The sequence below is a fragment of the Echiichthys vipera genome (assembly GCF_963691815.1).
Source record: "Echiichthys vipera genome assembly, chromosome: 3".
In the NCBI taxonomy this organism is placed as follows: domain Eukaryota; kingdom Metazoa; phylum Chordata; class Actinopteri; order Perciformes; family Trachinidae; genus Echiichthys; species Echiichthys vipera.
The window spans coordinates 29,974,737-29,997,606 of NC_139828.1; the positions used below are offsets into that span (position 1 = coordinate 29,974,737).

General features: G+C 41.6%; 1 protein-coding gene across 1 annotated transcript in view; it reads right to left on the bottom strand.

Moving 5' to 3' along the window:
• The window catches only part of naaladl2 (N-acetylated alpha-linked acidic dipeptidase like 2), a gene marked incomplete at its 3' end in the record, with an annotated part of 492,390 nt that overhangs the window by 244,529 nt on the left and 224,991 nt on the right, over positions 1 to 22,870 (bottom strand). Inside the window, exon 7 of the mRNA XM_083911485.1 lies at positions 3,930 to 4,073. Coding sequence (XP_083767611.1) covers positions 3,930 to 4,073 — 144 coding nt within the window. The remainder of the gene's footprint in view (positions 1 to 3,929; positions 4,074 to 22,870) is intronic.

Below are 22,870 nucleotides of genomic sequence, written 5' to 3' on the forward strand. Positions count from 1 at the left end.
TAAAATCCTCGAGACATTAGTCGCCAATCAGCTGTGTGACTTCCTGTTGTGGGGAGGGTTTTCATTGCCAACATACTCTATGGGGGAATTGTTGGGCTATACCTACTCTGTAATGTGTCCTGAGATGACTTTTGTTATGATTTGGCACTATAAATAAAATTGAATTGAATTGAATTAAATTTGTCACATTTTTGATCATTGCTTCAATCTTCATCTTGCATGTTCTAAAAATGTTACCTTAGCCAGAGCAAATCAACGGACCCTTGGGACCTTCCTGGGTCAAACCCTAAACCTAGTTCAATAACAAGTGCACAAATCATTAAGAGGAGAACTGCCGTTAACAGGTGTGGCTGATTTGCAACTAATTCAAAGGCTATTCAGTTAGTTGACTTATCAGAGTAAGCAGGGTAGACGTCTAGACAAAGGAAGTCAGCTCGCCATGGGCTTAAGCAGTCCCTGGTTTAAATATCTTTTAGATCAGAAACGCACATTGTTTTGTGTTATTTGATGAAATGTCTGCTGCTGTCATTTTTCAACAGTTTTCAACCAGTGTATTAGTTTCAAGGCATCAGTGTGCTTCGAGCAATGGAAAGTGAACGCTTCAGTTAATTTACCATTTACAATGTCAAACTTTGTGACATTGTAAACACTTTGCAAACAGACAATTTTCTTTCAAAAATACCCAATCTGACATTCAAGCCCAATTCAAGCAGTGATGGGCAGTATACGGAGGGGAGGAAGAGAGCAGGCTTTGTAGGTCTTTCTTTTGGGATAACGATGACCTGGACAATCACAGGCTTAAGCTTCGTAAGTATAAAACAAGTAGACCATGAAGTCCTGCAACTAGAATGCATTCATACATAGAAGTGTAATCACATGATGTCATTAGAATCAGCACCAGAGGAGGTCAACCAGGGTAGCATTTATCAAAAAATACAAACACACTCATGAACGGTTTAAACCAGCCTCACATTGCATGTCAGCAAAAATGTATATCAGTCTAACCTTTGTGTCTACGTCTAGCACTTACTCTTCGCTCCTTCTCTTTTCCATGCATATGCTGGAATGACCCTTTTCTATTTTAAGGGAACCATTGACCCCACAGAACACTAAAAGCTTGCCTTGGTGAGCACTTACCCCTAATCCCCAGTGGATATGGTTGCATGATGTTATGGCTGGACTGCAACTCATGTAATGTATAAGAGTGTCTCAGGCATGTGCCTGCACTGCGCTATATCTATGTGCCTAGTTTATTTTTTCAATGCAGCTCACATCTCTTAAGTGTGGAATTCATTTGTACCTGTAATTTACAAGAACAAGTGGGTGTTGATAAGCTTCTTGCAAGGAGATGGAGTTGTGTCTGTCTTTGGTGTAATTATTTCTCATTGTATTAAGTTTCTGTGTGGAATAATTGTTATAGAGTGACACATAAAAAAATCAAAGAAAGAAAGACAAAGAAAGTAAAGTTACATGAAAACATGTTTTTGTCTGAAACAATTTCAGACAACATTGTAGCCACAGTGGAGATGGGGCAGTCAGGTCACATCTGTGATTCAGTTTAGCTATGTTTGCTGGATATTCCAGGTTATGAACTTACTGAATCACCCTACAGTGTGACTGATATGCTAGCAGAGGTAGGCAGTGGTGGAGGTGATCATTTAGAGAGAGCAGAATGATACAAACATAGCTCAAAGTTCTGATCTTAGAATTTAAAATTTCTTTGTATTAATTTATTTTGTTGGTTTGTGTACTTCTTCCAAAATGTACAGTACTCTCACTTCCGTATCGAACAATCTAGTACTTGCATATTAACAAAAATGATCAATATGCAATGAGCCTGTATAAAGACTTCAATGAATCAAATATGTCAATTAAAGGTTGAATATGGAGAATGAGCAGAACTCTACCATCTAGTGTCTCATGATCGTAGTCGCAACAACAAAAAATAATTCCAGCAGTCAGGTTGCCAGGTTTGTTGCCGAGTGTGTCAAGCTTTCAGCCTGCTCCATGTCAAGTGATGAATCATACAGGGTAACAACTAATTTTGACAAATCAATTAATTGTGCAATTTAATGTTAGCCAGTCTTCAACTAAAAGTCTTTCTTTGAGTGGTGGGGAATCGATTAGCTAGCTCTCAACTCAAAATGATTCCTTGTTTCTGTAACCAGAATGTGAAAAAAAGTCATTGTCAAACCTGTCTGAAAATGTTTTAAAATATTAATTCAGAAAAAATATATATTTTATAGAAAAGCAATACTTTCATTCTGTACCCCTCAAAATGCCCAGTGGGTGTATTTTTTTTTTTAAATATAGCTTTTAATAAGGTTCTACATATTCAACCTTTAATACATGTGACATAACCACTTCTATTTCTGCTTAAGGTCTCTTTCTGAATTAGTTTAGTGAGAAAAAAAACACATTTAAATGTCTTGTTTCATCTAACCAACAGTTCAAAATCCAAAGTATTTTGTAAACCTTTCTGAAAGTAGGCTATGTAGTTGAATAAGTGTTTGTTGATGAAGTGATTTTATATACGACCGGAAGTCAGCACAGGGTGTTTTATTTTGAAAACGCAGCGGATGCTCTATGCCTTTCCTATGCCTGACTTCCTGCCTGGCTCGAGTTGCTCTGAGTAGCTTGATGCAGCTCCATCAAAAATATATAAGTATCTTTAGCGAAGCAGTGCAGAGAGCAGCTTCGGAGACATGCCACAGCATGCCTGGTGCAACCACAAACATTAACTAGAACAGCCGCGATTCGCTCCGGCAGCAGCGGTGCTGCTGATGTGTGGCACTACCGCGTCAGGTGGAATTTTCAGCTTAAGAAATAACCCACAGGGGGGCATCCTGGGGATAACCTAACCAGACACCTTAATGACTTCAACTGGCTCCTTTAAATCAGAATCAGAATCAGAAATACTTTAATAATCCCAAGAGAAAATCATTTGTATAATGTAAAGTAGTTGTGTTTTCCTCCACACTTCTCACAGATATCTGAGCTCCTTAAGGTGAGCCCTGCCACCCTGTGATGGGAGCTCATTTCATTTGTTTAAACTCACTATAGAAAATACCCAAACTCATGACTGTAAGGAGGGGTTATTTAGATATACTGGGATATCAAGCGTAATCTCTGAGGCAGAGTTCAGAGTTTCTTCTACTTCATCACATTAGTAACACTGCAAACACAGCACAAATCTTCGTATCAGTCTTATACTGTACCTCAATCTTGCCCAAAGCCTTGCACACCTTTACTTGTGGTAGCAGCCTCTGTTCCCAAACTACATTTTCAACTCTTCTTAAGGATTTCAGCCATGAATATCACAAACAGAACTCTTGGTGGAGTCCAACAACCAACAAGAAAACTCTCGATGTACTCCTGAGAATGTAAATACAGCTGTTATTCTGTTGGTACAAAGACATTGACCCTTTCCCCCAAATCTCCATAGTACCTCCACAAGACACCATAAAAGCCATGTTGTTAAGCATTATACAAGTCTACACAGCATATTTAGAACAGACGTTCTGGCACAACGTGTTCACTTTTGATTATTATATTTATGATAAGGATGATAAAACATCCCTGGAGGAATTTTATATTTTGCTTTGCTTTGTATTTGCTTTACTGCCAGCTGGTGGCCAAACAAAGCAAGTCATCTGGATTGTGGTCTGATTGGTTGAAGGACTGTGCAATTGCATGCAGCCATTTGAACTATGCCTGCCTCTTGGGCTGCAAAAATGACAGCAGCCTTCCCAGAAAAATGTGCAATATATGATTGAACTTGGTCTGGCAATAGCAAGGCAATGTTTTACCTTTACATTTGGCTTTTTTGTATTATTATATTATATTAATATATTATTATATTACATTATTAATATTGGTTGATATATAAGCTGTGCTTGATGTTCAGATTGATAAAATATATACTGTACCTGTGTTGGGAGGCATGGCTATAGGGATACAGGAGTCTCCCTGTCCTGTGGATGGAGAGGACAGTAACGTCTTTGCCAGGAAGGCAGAAATGGGCTGAACCAGAAGAGATGTCAGACTTCTTCTAGCTTCTCTTGACACATCAGCTAGAGAGGAATTCAAAAATACGGAATGTCAATCAGAGGAAATCAAGAGAAAAAAACAGAATGAAACTAGAAGAGGTTTTAGAGTAACAACAGTAAGGTCAGTTTTCTCTTTTTTTTGTCTGCCAATTCATCCATTTCAGAGATAATACATGGAAGTCCTCAAGGTTCTGATTATTTATTATATGTATTATTTATTATTATTAAAAGCTACATTAAAAAAAAAAAATACACCCACAGGCATTTTGAGGGGTACAGAATTAAAGAATTGATTTTCCAATAAAAAAGTCTGAATTAATATTAATTATTTTTTTGTCAGGTTTGACAATGACTTTCTGTCACGTTCTGTTGACATTGTACTAGCCAATAGCAGCCGGCAATGCGTGTTGCCAGGGTTGTCTGTTGTTCGGCACAGCTACTGTAGGCTGGCACTGTGTGAAATGGAGTTTACTAATACTGCAGCTGCTTTGTTATTTGTCCCAGCAGCTGAGTGACCGGAAACTTCAGTCAAATAGGCCAAGCATTCACTCGATGGACTGAGATAAAGAAGTTAAACGGTATTATAAACAACACACTGAAATGGCTACGTTTCTCCTTGATAGGTAAGCTAACTTTCATGTTTACTTTGCTGTAATGGTAACGGTAACTGTCAGTCAAACTCATCTGCAATACTTGTTTTTAATGGTGCTATTTGAGGGGATGGGTTCAAACAGGCTCAAACAGATTCCGGTCTCCTGTAGGCTACTGGGCCCGGTCTGACGAACATGGCAACCTGACAGCTAGAATTATTTTTTTGTTGCGACTACGATGTTGAGAAACTAGATGGCATGTTCTGCTCATTCTCCATATTCAACCTTTAAAATTGTCCAGGTATGTAAAAAGGACTTTTCGGACTTTTTTAATAATATGTATTAGCTATAACAAGGACTAATGAATCTTTTTTGAAGAGGTATAATTTTTAGTTGGGTAATTGACCAACATTTTTGAGGGTTTCAAACGGGGTACCACAAGGGCCGGTGTTAGGACCCATTTTGTTTTCAATCTGTGTAAATGATCTTTGTAACAATTTGTCAGATGCCCTTTGCCATTTCTAGGCAGACAACACAATAATTTATTGTTTTGCATTATCTGCTGTGAGAGCATTCATTCTTTTACAGTCGGCCTTTGAATACTAAAAAGACAAAGGTCATGATGTTTTCCAAGGCTATTGTGATGCCAAAACATCTCCCTGTTTTAACTTGCCAGGGTATAGCCATAGAGCTGGTCTCGTCTTATAAGTACCTGGGATTCCATATTGATGAACGTCTAACTTTCAGGTAACATATTTCAAGTTTAGTTTCTATACTTACGGTAAAATTGGGCTTTTACTTTAGGAACAGATTTTGCTTCTCTCGTGGAGACAGAAAACGCCTAGTGTCAGCAACTTTTCTTCAACTGTTTGACTATGGTGATAGTAGTCTCATGTTTACCTTCTCTGGGTACTGTGCATCATTGTGCTCTGAGGTTTGTCACTGGATCCAAGAATCTGACCCATCATTGCACTTTGTACAAAAAAAAGCTGAATGGTCACCCCTGTCTGTTAGGAGATTCACTCATTGGTTGACTTTTATTTATAAGGCTCTACTTGGTTTGGTCCCATCTTATATTGGAATTCATCTTGATAGGAATCATGGACGTTATAGCCTAAGATCCACTGGCTTATTTACTTTGACTGTCCCTCATGTCTTCAAAAAACTGAGGAAAAAGGCATTTCATTATGAGCTCCCTCTGCATCAGTGGTGATTGCTCTGGGACTGCAAGCGAAGCTCAGCTTCCCCTAAAATATCACCAAAAAAGTGGTAAAATATGTACCGCTGTGTGTACATTTCATTGACTAAATACACGCTAGAAAGCCTTCATCTTTTGTTCAGAATCATCTACTTATCACAGGTAACCGGCGCAACTTCCTTCTCATTCATCCCCACAGCTCCACAAGAGCGGGTTGTTCCACTGCAGCAAAACTAGTCATTGGATAAATGCTGGGCTTTGTCCCGCCCACCGGACGCTCAGCGTCTCTGGGGGTCTATGGGAAAGTGGGTTGGCCCGGACGCTCGGCTTTTGCATGATGATTGGATGAGCTGTCTGAGGCCGAATCCTTTTTTGATTGACAGTTAAATGAGCGAATCAACGATCTTGAAAAATAAACATTCACCGGAGCATTTTCCAAGTTTTTCATTCCGTTGTTCTGAACTGATCCGGAGACTTTACCATTTCCCAGCGACTTTGTTGTTGTGTTTGGTGACTCTGTTCTGTCACTCTGTGAGATTATATATCTCAATAAGCTATAACCTGGTTAAATGACGGTTTCAAAAATTGCACACTTTAAAAAAGCAGATATCCTAGCATCAGGTGGCCACTTTGCTAATACTTTTTTTCCTGTTCGTTTTGTTTGTGTGAAATAAGATGTTGTGCGCATGACATGGCCATGAAAGATTGTCACTACCAGCAGCTTGTGAATCTATTGGCCATGATGGGAATGAACAAATATCCTCTCTCTTCATACCCTTCTCTCCTCACAGTAGAAATGATACAAAAATAATAACAAACCCACAGTGGAAACTGTCACATAAGGCTTAAGTTGTTTGTTTGCAAGTTGTTTACTTCGTCTCTTGGTGATCGTTATGGGCAGCAGGGCTTGATAGGCATGACTGCACTCTTATCTCAGTGTTGTTAGTTAGCTACCAGAGTCCTTCACAGCTTTAATTCATCCAGGATAAAAGTGTGTGTATGTTTATGGGCACCTGTTATCTCCAAATTGTTATGTCCCAATTGTCTTTCTTTCCCTTGCCCCTCTCTCCTCCATCCTCTGAATTTTAGTGGACTGACTGCTAATAGAGATGAGGTTTTCAACATTTGGAAGCATTCAGCCAATCGGGGGATTGCTCAGAGCAACAGAGGCGGCTGCACTGTTTCATCTGACCATGTTAAGAGAATAAAATGTTCTTCCTAATCTTTCGCTTCAGGTACATGCAGGTTCAGTTCATAGAATTGCCGTTCCACTCTTCTGTGAGATACATAGATAACCTGTAGTGGGTGTGGATGACGATCATGAGCGACGAACACATAATCATAAAGCTTAAAAAAACATAAAAAATACTAAGAGAAGAGTGCTGCTGTCCTGCTCCAGTTGCCATTTCACATACAGTATGTGTGTTTTGGAGACATTTCTGTAAGAGGAAAGGTTTTCTAGGAAAGATGGTAAATCAGCCTCCCATGAACGGTCACACATGTTTTGATCTACTGGTTGGTGTTTGTCAGGAAAAAAAAATCTTGACATGTTCTTTTATTATATGTTTTATTTATTTATTTATTTTAATGGAACTTATGTTAATGTTGAGTATGTGTTCTATGTTTCACCTGGCTATGAGACAAAATTGAGGACATATTGAGGTTACTTTAACACCTAACCTGTTTAGTTTGGTGTTAAGGTAAAGAGCTGTGACGTTCACAGACAAACAAATCTATTGACCAGCTCTTTAACACGAACGACTGTCCATGCTTGATACCTTATTCCCGCAGCGACAGAGTCTTGCTCCGGAGTCTCCGTGCCCTCTGGTGTGAGGGGGTTTAGCCTCCATTCCGTGCGAGCTGGTGTGCAGGCAGGGAGCCAAGGCAGATAGCTGGTGTGCTAACTGTGAAAAACCGAGAGATTTAGCTGGTGTGCTAACGCTCGGCGCTCGAACAGCCGTGGAGGGGCAGGAAAGCACCAAGTTCGATCTGGTGTGACCGACGAAGCAAATAAAAAATATCCAAAACTAGCCGTGCCCGGCGACAGAAGCTAAATAAGATCTGTCTGTGGACAGTTAAGCTAGCTAGCCCTGGACGCGAGATATGCTCCGAGTGAGAAGAGGTGTTTGAATGAGGTGGTGCTGTCCGCATGAGCTATTTAAGGTAGCTGGGACTACCTGTGGCGGACAGACACCTTTCACCATCCAATCAGGATTGGCGTAATGAGATAAATGCTTCTGAGGGCTGCAGCGAATTGTGCATCCCATAGTGAGACAATTTTTTTGATTTTTCACAACATATTATTGAGTTTCCCTGTGTTGTTATAAATGTTCTGTGTTGCATGGATAACAAAGCAAGCTAGCTTTATTTAAACACACATTTATGCAAAGGGTAAATCCTCAATAGTGATCTCACTGTCAAAGCTGAGGGATATAGCACTTCCTTGTGGAATGTTTGAAAATAATGCAGATCAGACATTTAAATCTAGTCCACGCATGCGAAATGAAATTATAATCAATATTTCAGAATAATTCAAACTAAGATATCCCACCTATAGAAAATATATTGGTGGGATGTCTAAGTTTGAATGATTCTGATCCAAATATTACCCTATCATGTCCTCCCACTGATTATTTCCCAGATAGATAGTACCCCTTTTAAATAAGTAAATAAATATAAAAAATAAACAGCTCTTTGAAAGGAATGGATCCTCAAGATCAGTAAAAGGTATGGTTTGGCTTTTTTGAAGTGTGGTTGTAGAGGTACTTATTCATAGTCAGAGGAGGAGGACAGACAGCAGCTGATGTGGACAATAGCAGTAGTAAAACGTACTTTCATAACGTGCTTTAACGTTATTGTCCCCTCTTCCTCTGTGGCCCAGGCCCGCTAGTACTCACATTACTTGAAATGATCCGAGCCTGAGCTTGATGTCTTCTTGATTACACGTCATCGCCCCTGAGTTTTTTTGTGCTAAAACTGTTTTTGAACATTTCATCTGACCAAATCTGCAGTAAACACTCCACCTCCTCATCAGACCACCCCGAACCCTTCGGTGGCCTCTTTTTTAATGTCCGTTGCAGGGAACAGCTGTATATAAGTAGTCTCAGGACCGCCGTCAATGGTTGTGCTTGTGCTTCTACATGTACGCACGCTTGTGTCCGTACATGTGCATCCGTGCTTTACAAAAGCCCACCTCTCTCAACCGGGCCGCGGCCGGCAAGCATGCCTTGACTGGGCACGATACAGTTGCACTCACACTGGTCACACAAACTAAACTTTAGCCGTGAAGTGTGCTTGGGCACGGTACGAATGGACAGCTTGAGTGCGCCCTTAGTCACCTTTAACAAAGGCACACCTATAGGATGAATGTCAGTTTAAGTGTATGCTATATTTGGAATATTTTCACATCTCAAACAGACCTTTCTTTTGGCATGTTCTTAATATATTGCAACACACTGTATTGCACCACAGCTCAGCTGTTTGAGTCAAACTTTCTGTGGTTTATGGAAAAAACAAACAAGAAAAAAAAATGACAGTGACGACAAAAAGCTGTTCACTGTGGAGACAAGAGGATCCCTTTATGAACCAGAGTATACAGAAGAAGAACTTTTGCAGAGGAGAAACTTCTGTGGAAACTGGAGGAGAGACTGACTGACAGCAAGGTTAAGCTTGGAAAATATTCTAAACATAATAAATACTTAAACCAAAAGGATTTTTTGTAGGTATCCAAAACATGTTTTACTGTCAGTACTCTTGCCTGCTTCTCCAAACTGGCGGTGTGCTAAACATCATCTGGATGTAATACACTGACTATGGATAAGTGCCTCTTACAACCATACTTCAAAAAGCTGAACTAACAACTTTCTGCTTTTGAAATCATGATAAACATACTACAGTCATCAAAGATTCAGCTGTGATAACGTTGTGTGTAAAGCTCCTTTTGTATGAAAATATGCAACCGAATAAGACAAAAAATAAAAAGAGCTTATTGCATAATTGGTACATGGGTGAAGAAGATTAATTGAAGTGGTTTGGAGTGAGCGTGCGTGTCACTCTAGGCGAGTAAGCAGCTGGCACGCGTTCCCAGTGCCTAGTGATGTGAAGTTCATGAACGAAACTGTTCTATTGAACAGCTCTTTGTTATAAACAAAGGTTACCGAGTTGTACTTGAGAGCTGTTCTCTCTATACAAAATTCAATTGCTGCCCTAGATCTGCAGTGCTGGGGTCATGTTCGTATGAGCACTCTTTGGCACTTCAGCCTCCTCCTGTGGCTGTTACAGCGGCAGCAGCAGCAGCAGCAGCAGCAGTGGACTGCAAGAGCTGTTAAACTGAAATCACAACAAAAGCACTTTTATTGTCACTTCTAGCTAAAATGTGTGACATACAGGCGTGCATGCAAGATCACTGATTTACACAGATAAATCTTAATCCCGCCCCTCAAAAAAGTATTTAAAAAAGAGCGATGATAAGCTCTTTTGACTGGCTCTTGAAAAGGAATGGAGCCATTAGATCTGTCTCCAAGCTAAGAGCCATAATTCCCATCACTACCGGTGACAAGAAATGGACTGCACAGTAGTGATTTGCTTTGTTGTTTGAGTCCACTAGATGGAGCTCTCTGTTCAACACATGGTTGAGAACACACTGAATCACCATATATTGAGCCTTTTTCTTTAGACCAAGAGCTCCATCTAGCGCACCTCACACCCTGGGCAACTCCAGAGAAGAATAGGGTCCAACCCCTATCCAGGAGTACGGTTCCAGAACCGAGACTGTGTGTGGAGGTAAGCCCCACCAGATCTAACTGGTAGCACTCCACCCCCCGCACAAGCTCCGGCTCCTTCCCCGACAGAGAGGTGACATTCCACATCCCCAGAGCCAGCTTCTGCTGCCCGTGTCTGGTCAGTCGAGGCCCCTCACCTTCACTGCCACCGGTGCAGCAGCGCACCCGACCAAAGTGGTTCCTCCTGCGAGTGGTGGGCCCACAGGATGGAGAGGAGGGAGGTGCCACATCACTTTTTTGGGCTGTGCCCGGCTTGGGCTCCGTGGCAAACCCTGCCACCAGGCGATCGCGGGTGAGCCCTCCGTCTCCAAACGGGGGGCCCGAGAGACCCTTCCTCCGGGCAGGGTCTCTCTTCCTCTTCCTCGTTTGTCCATTGAGTCTTTGTGAACCATTCTTAGTCCGGCCCCTCGCCTGAGACCACTTTGCCATGGGAGACCCTACCAGGAGCACTAGGCTCCAGACAACACAGCCCTCAGGTTCACAGGAACACACAAACCTCTCCACCACGATAAGGTGATGGTTCCCGGGAAAAGCCTAGGCCAAAGGTCGATGATTGATTTTGTGATCGTATCATCTGATCTGAGGCCGTATGTTTTGGACACTCGAGTGAAGAGAGGGGCAGGGCTGTCAACTGATCACCATCTGGTGATGAGTTGGGTCAGAGGATGGGGGAAGATTCTGGACTGACCAGGTAAGCCCAAACAAGTAGTGCGGGTGAACTTGTAACATCTAGAGGACGCCCCTGTCCGAGAGATCTTCAACTCACACCTCCGGCGGAGCTTTTCTGACATCCCTGTGGAGGTTGGGGGCATTGAACCGGAGTGGGCAATGCTTCCATTGCTGAAGCTGCAGTGGTGAGCTGTGGCCTCAAGGTCTTAGGTGCCTCAAGGGGCGGTAACCCTCAAACACCTTGTTGGACACTGGTGGTCAGGGAAGCTGTCCGACTGAAGAAGGAGGCCTTCCGGGATATGTTATCCCAGAAGACTCCGGAAACAGTTGCAAGGTACCGAGAGGCCGGAAGGGCTGCAGCCTCTGCTATGTCAGAGGCAAAGCAGCGGGTGTGGGAGGCGTTCGGAGAAGTCATGGACGGCACCAAGGTGCTTCTGGAAAACCAAACCAACCAACCGACATCTCAGGAGGGGCAAATGGGGAACCATCCCAGCTGTTTACAGTAAGGACGGGACGCTGGTGACCTCAGCTGATGAGGTAGTCGGGCGGTGGAAGGAGCACTTTGAGGAACTCCTGAATCCGACTAACACGCCCTCTTTTGTAGAGGCGGAGCTGGAGGCTGATGGGGAATCATTGTCAATATCCCTGGCAGAAGTCACTGGGGTAGTCAAACAACTCCACAGTGGCAAAGCCCCAGTGATTGATGAGATTCGTCCAGAAATGCTGAAAGCTTTGGGTTTGGAGGGGCTGTCTTGGTTGACACGTCTCTTCAACATTGCATGGAAGTCTGGGACAGTGGCAGACTGGGGTGGTGGTTCCTCTGTTTAAAAAGGGGGACCAGAGGGTGTGTCCCTGGTAAAGTCTAAGGTGCTGGAAAGGAAGGTTCATCCTAAAGTTGAACCTCAGATTGAAGAGGAAAAATGTGGATTCCGTCCTGGACGTGGAACAATGGACCAGCTCTTCACTCTCGCAAGGATCCTTGAAGGGGGGCTTGGGAGTATGGCCATCCAGTCTACATGTGTTTTGTGGATCTGGAGAAGGCATATGACCAGATCCCTTGGGAGATACTGTGGGAGGTGCTGCGGGAGTTTGGGGTGAGGGGGTCACTTCTGTGGGCCATCCAATCTCTGTACACCCAAAGTGAGAACTGTGTCTGGATCCTCTGCAGTAAGTCGGATTCGTTCCCGGTGGGGGTTGGCCTCCGCCAGGGGTGCGCTTTGTTACCAATCCTGTTTGTGATTTTCATGGACAGGATATCGAGGCATAGTCATGGTGGGGAGGGGTTGCAGTTCGGTGGGCTGAGGATCTCGTCTCTGCTTTTTGCAGATGATGTGGTCCTGATGGCATCGTCGGTCAGTGACCTTCAACACTCACTGGATCGATTCGCAGCCGAGTGTGAAACGGCTGGGATGAGGATCAGCAACTCTAAATCTGAGGCCATGGCTCTCAGCAGGAAACCAGTGGATTGCTTACTCCGGGTAGGGAATGAGTCCTTACCCCAAGTGAAGGAGTTCAAGTATCTCGGGATCATGTTCACGAGTGAGGGGAGGATGGAGCGTGAGTTTGGCTGGAGAATCGGAGCAGCGGGGGCGGTGTAGCAGTCGCTCTACCGCACCGTTGTGATGAAAAGAGAGCTGAGCCGGAAGGCAAAGCTCTCGATTTACCGGTCAATCTTCGTTCCTACCCCCACCTATGGTCATGAAAGCTGGGTCATGACGAAAGAACAAGGTCGCGGATACAAGCGGCCGAATTGGGTTTTCTCAGGAGGGTGGCTGGAGTCTCCCTTAGAGATAGGGTGAGAAGTTCAGCCATCCGTGAGGAACTCGGAGTAGAGCCGATGCTCCTTTGCGTTGAAAGGAGCCAGTTGAGGTGGTTCGGGCATCTAGTAAGGATGCCCCCTGGGCGCCTACCTAGGGAGGTGTTCCAGGCACATCCAGCTGGGAGGAGGCCACGGGGAAGACCCAGGACTAGGTGGAGAGATTATATCTCCACACTGGCCTGGGAACGCCTCGGGATCCCCCCCAGTTAGAGCTGGTTAATGTGGCCCGGGAAAGGGAAGTTTGGGGTCCCCTGCTAAAGCTGCTGCCCCCGCGATCCGACCCCGGATAAGCGGATGAAGATGAGATGAGATGAGATTGCCATTTACATATCAAGAAGTTTAATTTACAGTTTTTTTTCCAACAGTGGCCCTTTGTCCCAAAATAATACTACAGTATTTTTCATAGAATTCTGATGTTCATTAGACTATTATTATACTGCCCAAAGTTTTCAGGAAATCTCTTTAACAGGATCCTATTGCCAGGGCTAAGGAATAACGACATTTCTGACTTGAACAAGTATCTGTTGCAGTTTTTTTCCCTTTTTTAAACTACAATACAAACAAATGGGAGCTTCAATCAGCCATGACTGACAAAGACGTAACTCATTACAAAGGCATGCATCCTTTGTCCCTAATATCTAATTTCCTCAGTCAGTTGCATCATGTGTACCCTATTAACTACACATATTGTTACTTTTGTGCTTCTCTTGCAGCTGATCCATACTTTGTCCAAGTTTGTGAATAATCTATACTCTAACTTTAGCTGTGAGGACAAGTTCAGCAACCCTTGAAAAATCCCTTGTGGTTTTCTTGAACCAAATTCTAGTCAATAGCCTTCTGTGGCTGGTCTAGAGAGTGCCACAGCGGCATTCCAGCTGCACAAGACAATTAATAATCCATGAACGACACAGAGACAAGACAAGGGGGAGAAGAAGAGATGAGGGGTGAGAAAATTGAGGAGGCAAAATAAAATGAGAAGTAAAAACGGAAAGGGGGGTCAGGAGATGGTTGGACAAGATCTAAAAAAAAAGAAGCGTGGTTAGAGGAGTGGAGGGGGGGTAAGGCCAGATGTGCATAGTAGATGAAGTGATGTGAGTGAGTGAGGAGAAGGTTTGTGAGACCATTAGCTTAGGGGAAGGAGAGGACAATATAGATTAGAAGACATGGGAGGTTGCAGGGGTATAGGATGCAGAGCTAGGGTGAGAAAAGGCACAACATAAGGGGTAGTAAAAGTGGGGAAGTAGAGGGAAGAAGAGGAAATGAGGTTGGAAAAGTGCGACAGCAATGCTAGAAAAGAGGGTAATTAATATGGCACACTAAATTTAAAGCATTCACAAAGGCACAAGAGAACTGAGCAATTACTCATAATTGGTAAATTGCTCATAAGTAATTCCTTAATAATTTGTGCTGAACCTCGAGTTAGAGAGAGAGAGAGAGCTATTGTCTCCTGTTTTATACCCTCCTCCCTTTTTATGAATGATCTGCTATTCACCTTGTAAAAAATTATCCGGTTATATTGGTATATATTGGTTTAAAGAAAAAGGATCAAATGGTGATTCAATGTGCTTTCAACCCTTTGTTGAACAGAGAGCTCCATCTAGTGGACTCAAACAAGAAAATGGTTTATGAAGCTTCATATGGACATCACTACTGGGGACCCAATGGATTGCATTGTCGAGTTTAGTTCATTGTGGCCAGATGGTGGGGCTATGATAACAAACTTTATGTTTTGGCCTGCTACCTTTGAACAGTGAGTCTCAGAAACAACATTTTCCTCGACTTTATGGGTCTGCTGGTCCCATTTAAAACTGTCCAAATCTGTTTTTTTCTGCTACTACTCCTACAAACTTTGAGCAATCAGAAAAGTTACCTCTTCAGATGTTTGATGTTTTGTACAGTTTTGCTATAGCTGCCCCTCAAAGTTTGTTCAAATGCTTTGGGCAGGGCTTTTATCACAAAACAAAACAAATATATGGTCATATCGAGGACATGTGTATATATGATGTCTGAGTGGACATAACTATAACGGGTTTGGTTAGGATCCAATAGCAGCACAAATACAGGTAGGTATCGTTGGTAACAAACTTTATTGGCTTTGGTGCAGGGAATAATCAGAGTCACGGCGCTGCAGGTAGCCTCAGAGGAGACTGGAGTTACACTCACTCTGAAGAGCTGAACCAGGTAACCACCAGTTAGCCACAGGAGCCGACAGGCAGAATCCAGAAGGGGACAGGTGAGGATCGTGGTCAGGGACGGAAGGCTGAGGTGATTTCCAGGAGATCAGTCAGGCAGGATAGTCAGAGGCAGGCTGGGTCAGTTATGAACATTCCAAAAAGTCTATTTTGAGCCATCATACTATTTTGTGAGGAGCTTCGACTGGTCTCTAGGTCATAATTGTGCTTTTAAACTGCTCAAAATAGGTGTTTTGAGGTGTAGCTGAATAGAGAGATAAAACAGACATTGATATTTTGTTCAGCCTTTGACTTTATGTAGAAAGAAAAAATTATCTTTACCCTCCATTACATCCTTACCTTGAGATAAAAAAAGTATATGTTTTCGAAAACAATATTGAATTTCCTGGAACCATGAAAAGCTTTGATTTTGACATATAATTTGAGTAATTTTCTGTGAGCATCAATATTTGCGTGCAGAGAAAATATTAAGGATGAAAAGGGCTCGACACAATAGAGCTTTACAGCACTTCATTATCACATCCTCACAACTATCTCTAAACCCTTCATCAAAAGATGCTTGACAACAATTGTCTTTAATGTTGGACTTTTGTTTTCCGCCCTCATCTTCTCCCTCTCCACATAAACCATGTCTTTACAAGCTTCTTAAATGTAATTTATTTAAGTTTATCGCTTGAAGTCATTCAGAAGAGTAGTATTGGGGAAGTCAACTTGTGCTCTCTGTTTCCTGGCATTTTGTGATGTTGATATTATGTACGTCGTGCACAAAACTGACATTTATATAAACATTGAGAAAAGAATTGCATTTGTCTTGACCTAACCCTTTCAAGAACTTCTTTCACATTTTGGACTGAAGGTGGTTTTAGAGACAGTGATAGAGTTACACCTTTTTGAGTAACCTAGGTTTTATAATGCTAGTTACCCAACTGGTAGTGATGTCCAAATGAAGCTTCATGAACCATTTTCTTTATTTTCTGAGTCCACTAGATGGATCTCTCTGTTCAATAAAGGGTTAAAAACGTGCGTACGACCATTTCCATGCAAACTTTGGCATTTATCAATTTGGACGTGAGCGGGAGCTACGATCAAATCTCACGTCAGGTCTGAGATCGTGTACGCAAATTTGAGTCTGTGGATTTGCGGTGCGGCACAGCAAAATCTGGCTGAAAATAATTAACAAACCTCAGCTGTCAATTAACAACCTCAACAGATCAAAACGGATTCTTAAAATGAATAAAAAAAATAAAAATTGTGGTTGGAGCAATTGATTGTACTCATGTGCGTCTGAAGGCACCATCCATGAATGATTACGCATTCATCAATCGCAAAAACTACCACTCGATAAATGTAAAGCTATCGCTTTTAAACGTGGTGGCCAGGGGACTAACACGATTCTTTTATACTTTCAAAACAGCTCGGCTCCAGCCCCCGACAGGGACAAGCAGTTGAAGATGAATGAATGAATGAATGAATGTGTTGGTGTGCGGCTGCAGGAAGGCGCACTGCAGGTGTCAAAGGTTCTCCTCTAACGGAATACCTAATAACCCCCGCTGGCAAACCCCGCTACAGAGCAGGAGCGCAGGTTCAACAGTGCGCACACACCCACACGGGTCAGTGGAGCACTGCTTCGGGTTGACTGCCTCCGTTATTCTTTTCCATACAGCGTTTTTATGGGCCCCTTTTATTCCACTCTTAAGACTGCCAAACAGCACATCTTTATTTTGCTCCATCTCGGATGTCAGGATGCCGATCTCTGTGTCGGAAAAGTTACTTTTCTTACCAGTGTTTCTTCTTTCCATGTTTGATCTCAGTGGACGAGGCCTCCAAACCAGGAATATTTAAGGGCGTAACATGTTAATGACGATCAAATTCAGCCACCACATTTATCAAGGCCCGCTCATTCGTACGCTGAGATTGGTCAGTTACGAATGTTTTATAAATCACACGTGTGTCCTGTCGCACGACCAATTCTGCGCTCAGATCTGTGCCCGGTTTCACGCAAGATTGATAAATGAGGGCCACTGAATCACCTTTCATTGAGGCTATTTCTTTAAACCAATATCTCCATCTAGTGGACTCAACAAATACAATTAATGCTTCATGAAGCTTAATTTGGACATCACTACTTTTAACCATAGACTGTATAAAAAATAGATGTAGCCTCCCCGTCATGGTACGTTCTCTCAACTTGATCCAATCGTACTTACCTCCGGGAGCCACCATCTTGTCAGACTTTGACTCCTAATCATTTCCTCTTACCAAAAAAGGGCATTGATGTGACGTTGGACAGAAGGAGATAAGTCCATCTGGCTGACGTTTACTAAATTAGCCACATTAGTTCCCCCGGCAGTGGAATTCAGTGTTGAGATTATTTTCCGGGAATGGGAGTCATTTTTTAAATTTTGTAACAGAAACAGGATTTTTTAGAGGGTAGAGACTTACACGCCACTCTGTGTCAATCTAGAGGAAAACACGTCAGCTCCAGGAGTCAAGTGCAGGCAGCCAGCATTTATGATCTATGATTTAAACTGATATTCAACACAGTACCATGCCCATAGACTGTAAAAGACAGACCCTCACGGCCCGAATCCTCCCGGTGCTCTTGGTGATCTATGTGCCATCAATTTAGGACCAACGTTATATTGCAAGTCATGGTGCAAGTGCAGCTATTTAATTAGCATAACAGAGCTAACACATTGTGTTCCTAAACCATCTGTTTGCACAGTTGATTGAAGAGCGAACCATCTTGTCACTTATGGTAACATATCCACACGAATGGCCGCAGTTCAGGTCGGGATAACGAATTTAGCATGCTAATCCTGACAACTAGCCTCTGAGGCAAAGTAAGGGCCAGGGGCTAACTGTTAATCAAGAGGCCGCACCCCTAATTATTCATAAACTTTAACCTCCAATAATATAAAAACTAGCCTGGTACAAAAAAAAATGTACTTGTGTTGTCATGGAGATATGACCTAAACATTCAAACTAGAATGTTTTTTTGTACCAGGCCTTAAATAGGATTGATTATGCTGTGAAAACTGCCTGTTTAACATGGGAGATAATGAGAAATTGCTCTATTGTGCAAATGACTCCTAGTGGACACTCAGAGAACTGTTTTTGGCACATCCGGATCAACCAGGAGGTCACTGTGGTGGTGGCTTGCTTTCAACCCTTTGTTGAACACAGAGCTCCATCTAGTGGACTCATGATGGTTCTTGAAGCTTCATTTGGACATCACAACCAACTGGATGTACCACAGAGATGCTGTAGGTACAGAGGGGGCTTTACAATTCATAACAATGAGTTTCTGTCCCAGGATGAGGGTCGTTTGGACCCAATGTGCATCAGTGGGAGTTAAAATCCCTTACACCATGAGGTCCTCCATAATATTGTATTTCTTTAACATAAGTTGAGTTATTTTCTCTGACCCGATGAAGACTCTTAAACTGACCTTTACGTGTAGAATCGCCTCTTAACTCTTTCCACTCATTGAGAACGTCAACCTCCTTGGCTACCATTATTTCTCCAGAGGCTGTAAATTTCTCAATTATGACGAGGGAAAAACGAGCATGGCCATTTTCAAAAGGGGTCCTTTGACCTCTGCCCTGAAGATATATAAAAGGAAATACATTCTACGGGTACTCTGAAGTTTCTTCTTTACAGATTTGCCCACTTTATGCTTATGCCATGCTGTTTAAAAAAAGGAAAACACACCATTTTTGTTCATGCAGTACAAATGTGTCATCTTCGCCTTTTCTAAAATGGTGCATTTGAATATTTCCGCATACTGGGGTCCATAAACAGTCTTGAATTGCTTAAATTGGGTCTGACTTGAAATCTGAGAGTCTTGTGGATTCACTGAGCCCAGTTATATTCATGTGTGATGATGTTAGTCCTCATAGTAGTCATTTCATTGTAGTGAGAGCATTTTTTTAAACTTGAGCTAACTGTCTAAAATGAGCTGTTGTGACCTATAGGATAATCACAGCATCATGAAACTTGAGGCCTTGGGCATCCACCTGCCGACAAATGCAATTCTTGCAGAAATCTGAAAATGCCCATTTATTTTAATCCATTCTTGAGTGGCCAAAATGGTTACATTTAGCACCAAATCTTTGTAAGAGATGGTATCAACCTAAGAAAATTGCTGCAACACCTTATGAGACATAATACTGTAGAATATGAGAATGGCCATTATCATGTGCAGACATAATGTTCATCACATATATATGCCTACAAGAACTTAACACACAGTGTTGAGGTGTATCTCAAATTAATCTACAGGTTCCAGCTTTATAAGCCGTGACATCACTTCTAGGAGGCATCTACTGTTGAGTGTTAAAGAGAGTGCTTTCTGATATGCCACCTCTGTGGTTGCCAACATATATAATAGGTGCTCTAACACGTTGACACAATTGACCTTAAATCCAGTAAACAGGAAAAACACGATATACTCAAATGATGCCAGATGATATCACAGCACAAAATAAATTAGTCATTTATAGATCCCAGCATTACATTTACCATAGATAGCCTCAACATGGCATTAACTTAAAGAAATCAACTTGTTTTCCTGTAGCATTAAACATAAACAGTAAATTTAAAGCAGTACCACAAACATCCTTTTTTTCCTCATTATTTTAGTCTTTTATTTCATACCAGTAACATATTTTGGTTGAACTGTGAGCTTAGCAGTTCTTCTCTGGTGTCTTTGTCTGTGGTGATGCTGAGATGCAAACAGGTAAAAAGAATGAGTCACAGATTGAATAAGGATATCCCTAGCCCATAGTGGTGCACTGAAGGACGAGTCCCACTGGAAACTAGAGGCGGAACTTTGGTTCTGGCCTCCGGATTCCTCTTCCACTTATCTTTTCTTCACTCTTTCTTTTGCTTCCTTTTCGTGGTTGTGATACACCTGAGTTCTGACTCAACAGTAAGGTTATGTTAAGGTGCTTTGTTAAGGAAATGTTGTGGTCTAAAGCTAGTATAAATAACCTTACCTTAATTACCTTATAGGTCTTTTAAGATGTTGTTTTTCTCTCACAACCATGAGGAAACTGAATGACGTGCTTCAATATAGCAAATGTCAAGTGAGCAAATAACCACGATACAAGTATCCAGCATTCAGAGTGTCCTCTATTAATACATCAGAGCAAACACATTGTAGCGTCAACTAAAACTGTATCAGTGGAAAGCAGGAAAACAGAGAGCTTAGATTTTTATGATGTTCTCTTCTTTTTTTTCTACATTCTCTGAATGTTGAGTATAGCGACAGCTCAACAAATCAATACCTGGGCCGTGTCCACGCTCTGTAAATCAGTCTATCCATTACTGGACACTGATATTAACAGATACCTGGATTGACAGCCTGGCCCTACTGGGGCAGTGGAACTGAGAGGAACTGCTTGATTCCCCAACTGATGTCTGTGTATCATAATATACAGTACAATATACCAAATGAAGTATTGTGAAAAGGCCACTGCAATAGGGTTTCAACCGCAATTGTTATTATTCTAATGTTATTTGTTTAGTATTTTACACCTCAGTTTGTATTTGTATGGAGTCACCCTGGTGTCAGTCAAAAAAAAAAGCCATGTACTAAAGCGAAGGCACAGATTATTAAATTTGGCAACCTGAGCCTACAGATATGACGTCAGCTACTTCAACGTTAATGACAGGGGTAAATGGCTTTTTTTTTCTTGACTGACACCAGAAGGGCTCCGTATATTTGAACATAATTTAGAGGTGAATCTGAATCTGGCCTTTAGACAAAGGCCGCAGACTATTAAGTAAGTGTCAAGTGTCTCTGTAATCTAATGGATGTTTTATATTCAGATATGTGATAATATTTCTAGAAGAGCATTTGCTTAAAGGTTATGGCCAGCATTATATTTACTTACTTTCAACAAATCCCATGAATGTGTTGGTTCCTGATGAAGCGTCTTCTTCTTTTGTTTTTAAATGCTCAGTCATTTTCTAAAACAGCTGGGCTCTGTAGTTTTTTGAAAATATTGCTCAAAATAAAAAAAGGAAAATGCACTTGAGTACTTTTTTCCATCAGCGGATTAATACACATTTGGCCCGCTCAGTGAATATGGGACTTACTCAGAAGAACTACAGTGTGTATGTTTGTGGTAATAAAGGAACATGTGTAACCCAGTGTAACAGTGTAGGCTGTTCTCATTTACTGTTCTAACATATAACTATGAAAAGTACTGGACGTATAAAACCACCAATCTCCATTTAGGAAGGTAGATTAGGCTGGTAGATGTGTCCCAAAACACAAGGTTTTCACTCGGGAGACTGAAACCAAACCACAACTTTTTTTTCTAATCCTAACCAAGTTGTTTTGATGCCGTACCCTAACCATCACCTTCTATTGCCTAAACTTAACTGGACGTAACCGTCCATTTACGGTCTCTGTTTAATAAGCTGTCATACAAAGTGTTTTTGTTTAAGCTCTTATAATTGAAGTAAGGGAAAGGCCACCACGGTTCGATAGTGATGGCAGCAATTGCATAGATGATGATAAAGATATAGAAATGCATGGCAAAAATCAAAGGTTGCCAATATTTTAGAGAACTAGAAAAATTAAAAAATCATGTTTTCACGGTAGCTCATATCGTATTAGGAGAAGCCAAGCTCCCCAGCCTCCCCTGTAGTTCTCATTCTGGTCTTCATGTTTGCTTGTTTTGAATCTTAAGGTTTGAATATCAAATATGTTTCTTAACAGCTGCAACTTCATTGATGGAATTTTTTCTTTGCCATTAGGTGCAGGTCTACAGTATGTGAATTATTAAGACAGAATTTATTTCTTGTTGACATAATGAAAAGAGGTTTCAGAGTAAACCTGGTTCAGGAACATTCTCCAAATACAGTCAGCACAATGACCTAGATGTTGGAGATGTTTCTGAGTTGTGTGTGTGTGTGTGTGTGTGTGTGTGTGTGTGTGTGTGTGTGTGTGTGTGTGTGTGTGCAAGTGCATGTGCATGTGTGTAAGGGTAGTTAGTTTCAAGATATTTGAAAGTGTCTCAACACTTTCAAGTACATTTATAGTCCTTTGGATTTCATATTTACTCAACTCTTGCATGAGCAAGTCTGCATTAGTTAATCCTACACCCATGAGCAGAGTTATTTTGATGTAAACTTTTTATTTTTATTTTTAAAATGTATTTATTAATTTGTTTCACAACTGTCTGCAAATTATGTTGAAGCTTGCCAACAAATATTATTCTTAGCGTGTTAATTACCACTGTTAAGTTGCCAAAAGATGTGATCTTATTAGGAGCTACATTAAGTAGCTCCTAACAAGTTGTTAAATGATGTTTTGCTCAAATCTAGTAACAACTACAACATGCCACATTCCATAACCCCTAGCCTGAACAGACACAGCCAAATACTGTATGGCCGTCAGCTCAGAGAAAAAGTTTTCTTAAAACAAAATGAAAAAAGTCTGCCAGTGGGATGAGAATGTTCTACTTATTGGGCAACATTATGTCAAATTAAGATTTGTTCAAAATGCCAAGACTCATTTCTGTACAATTCTTCAAAGAAAGAAAAAGTGGAAATATC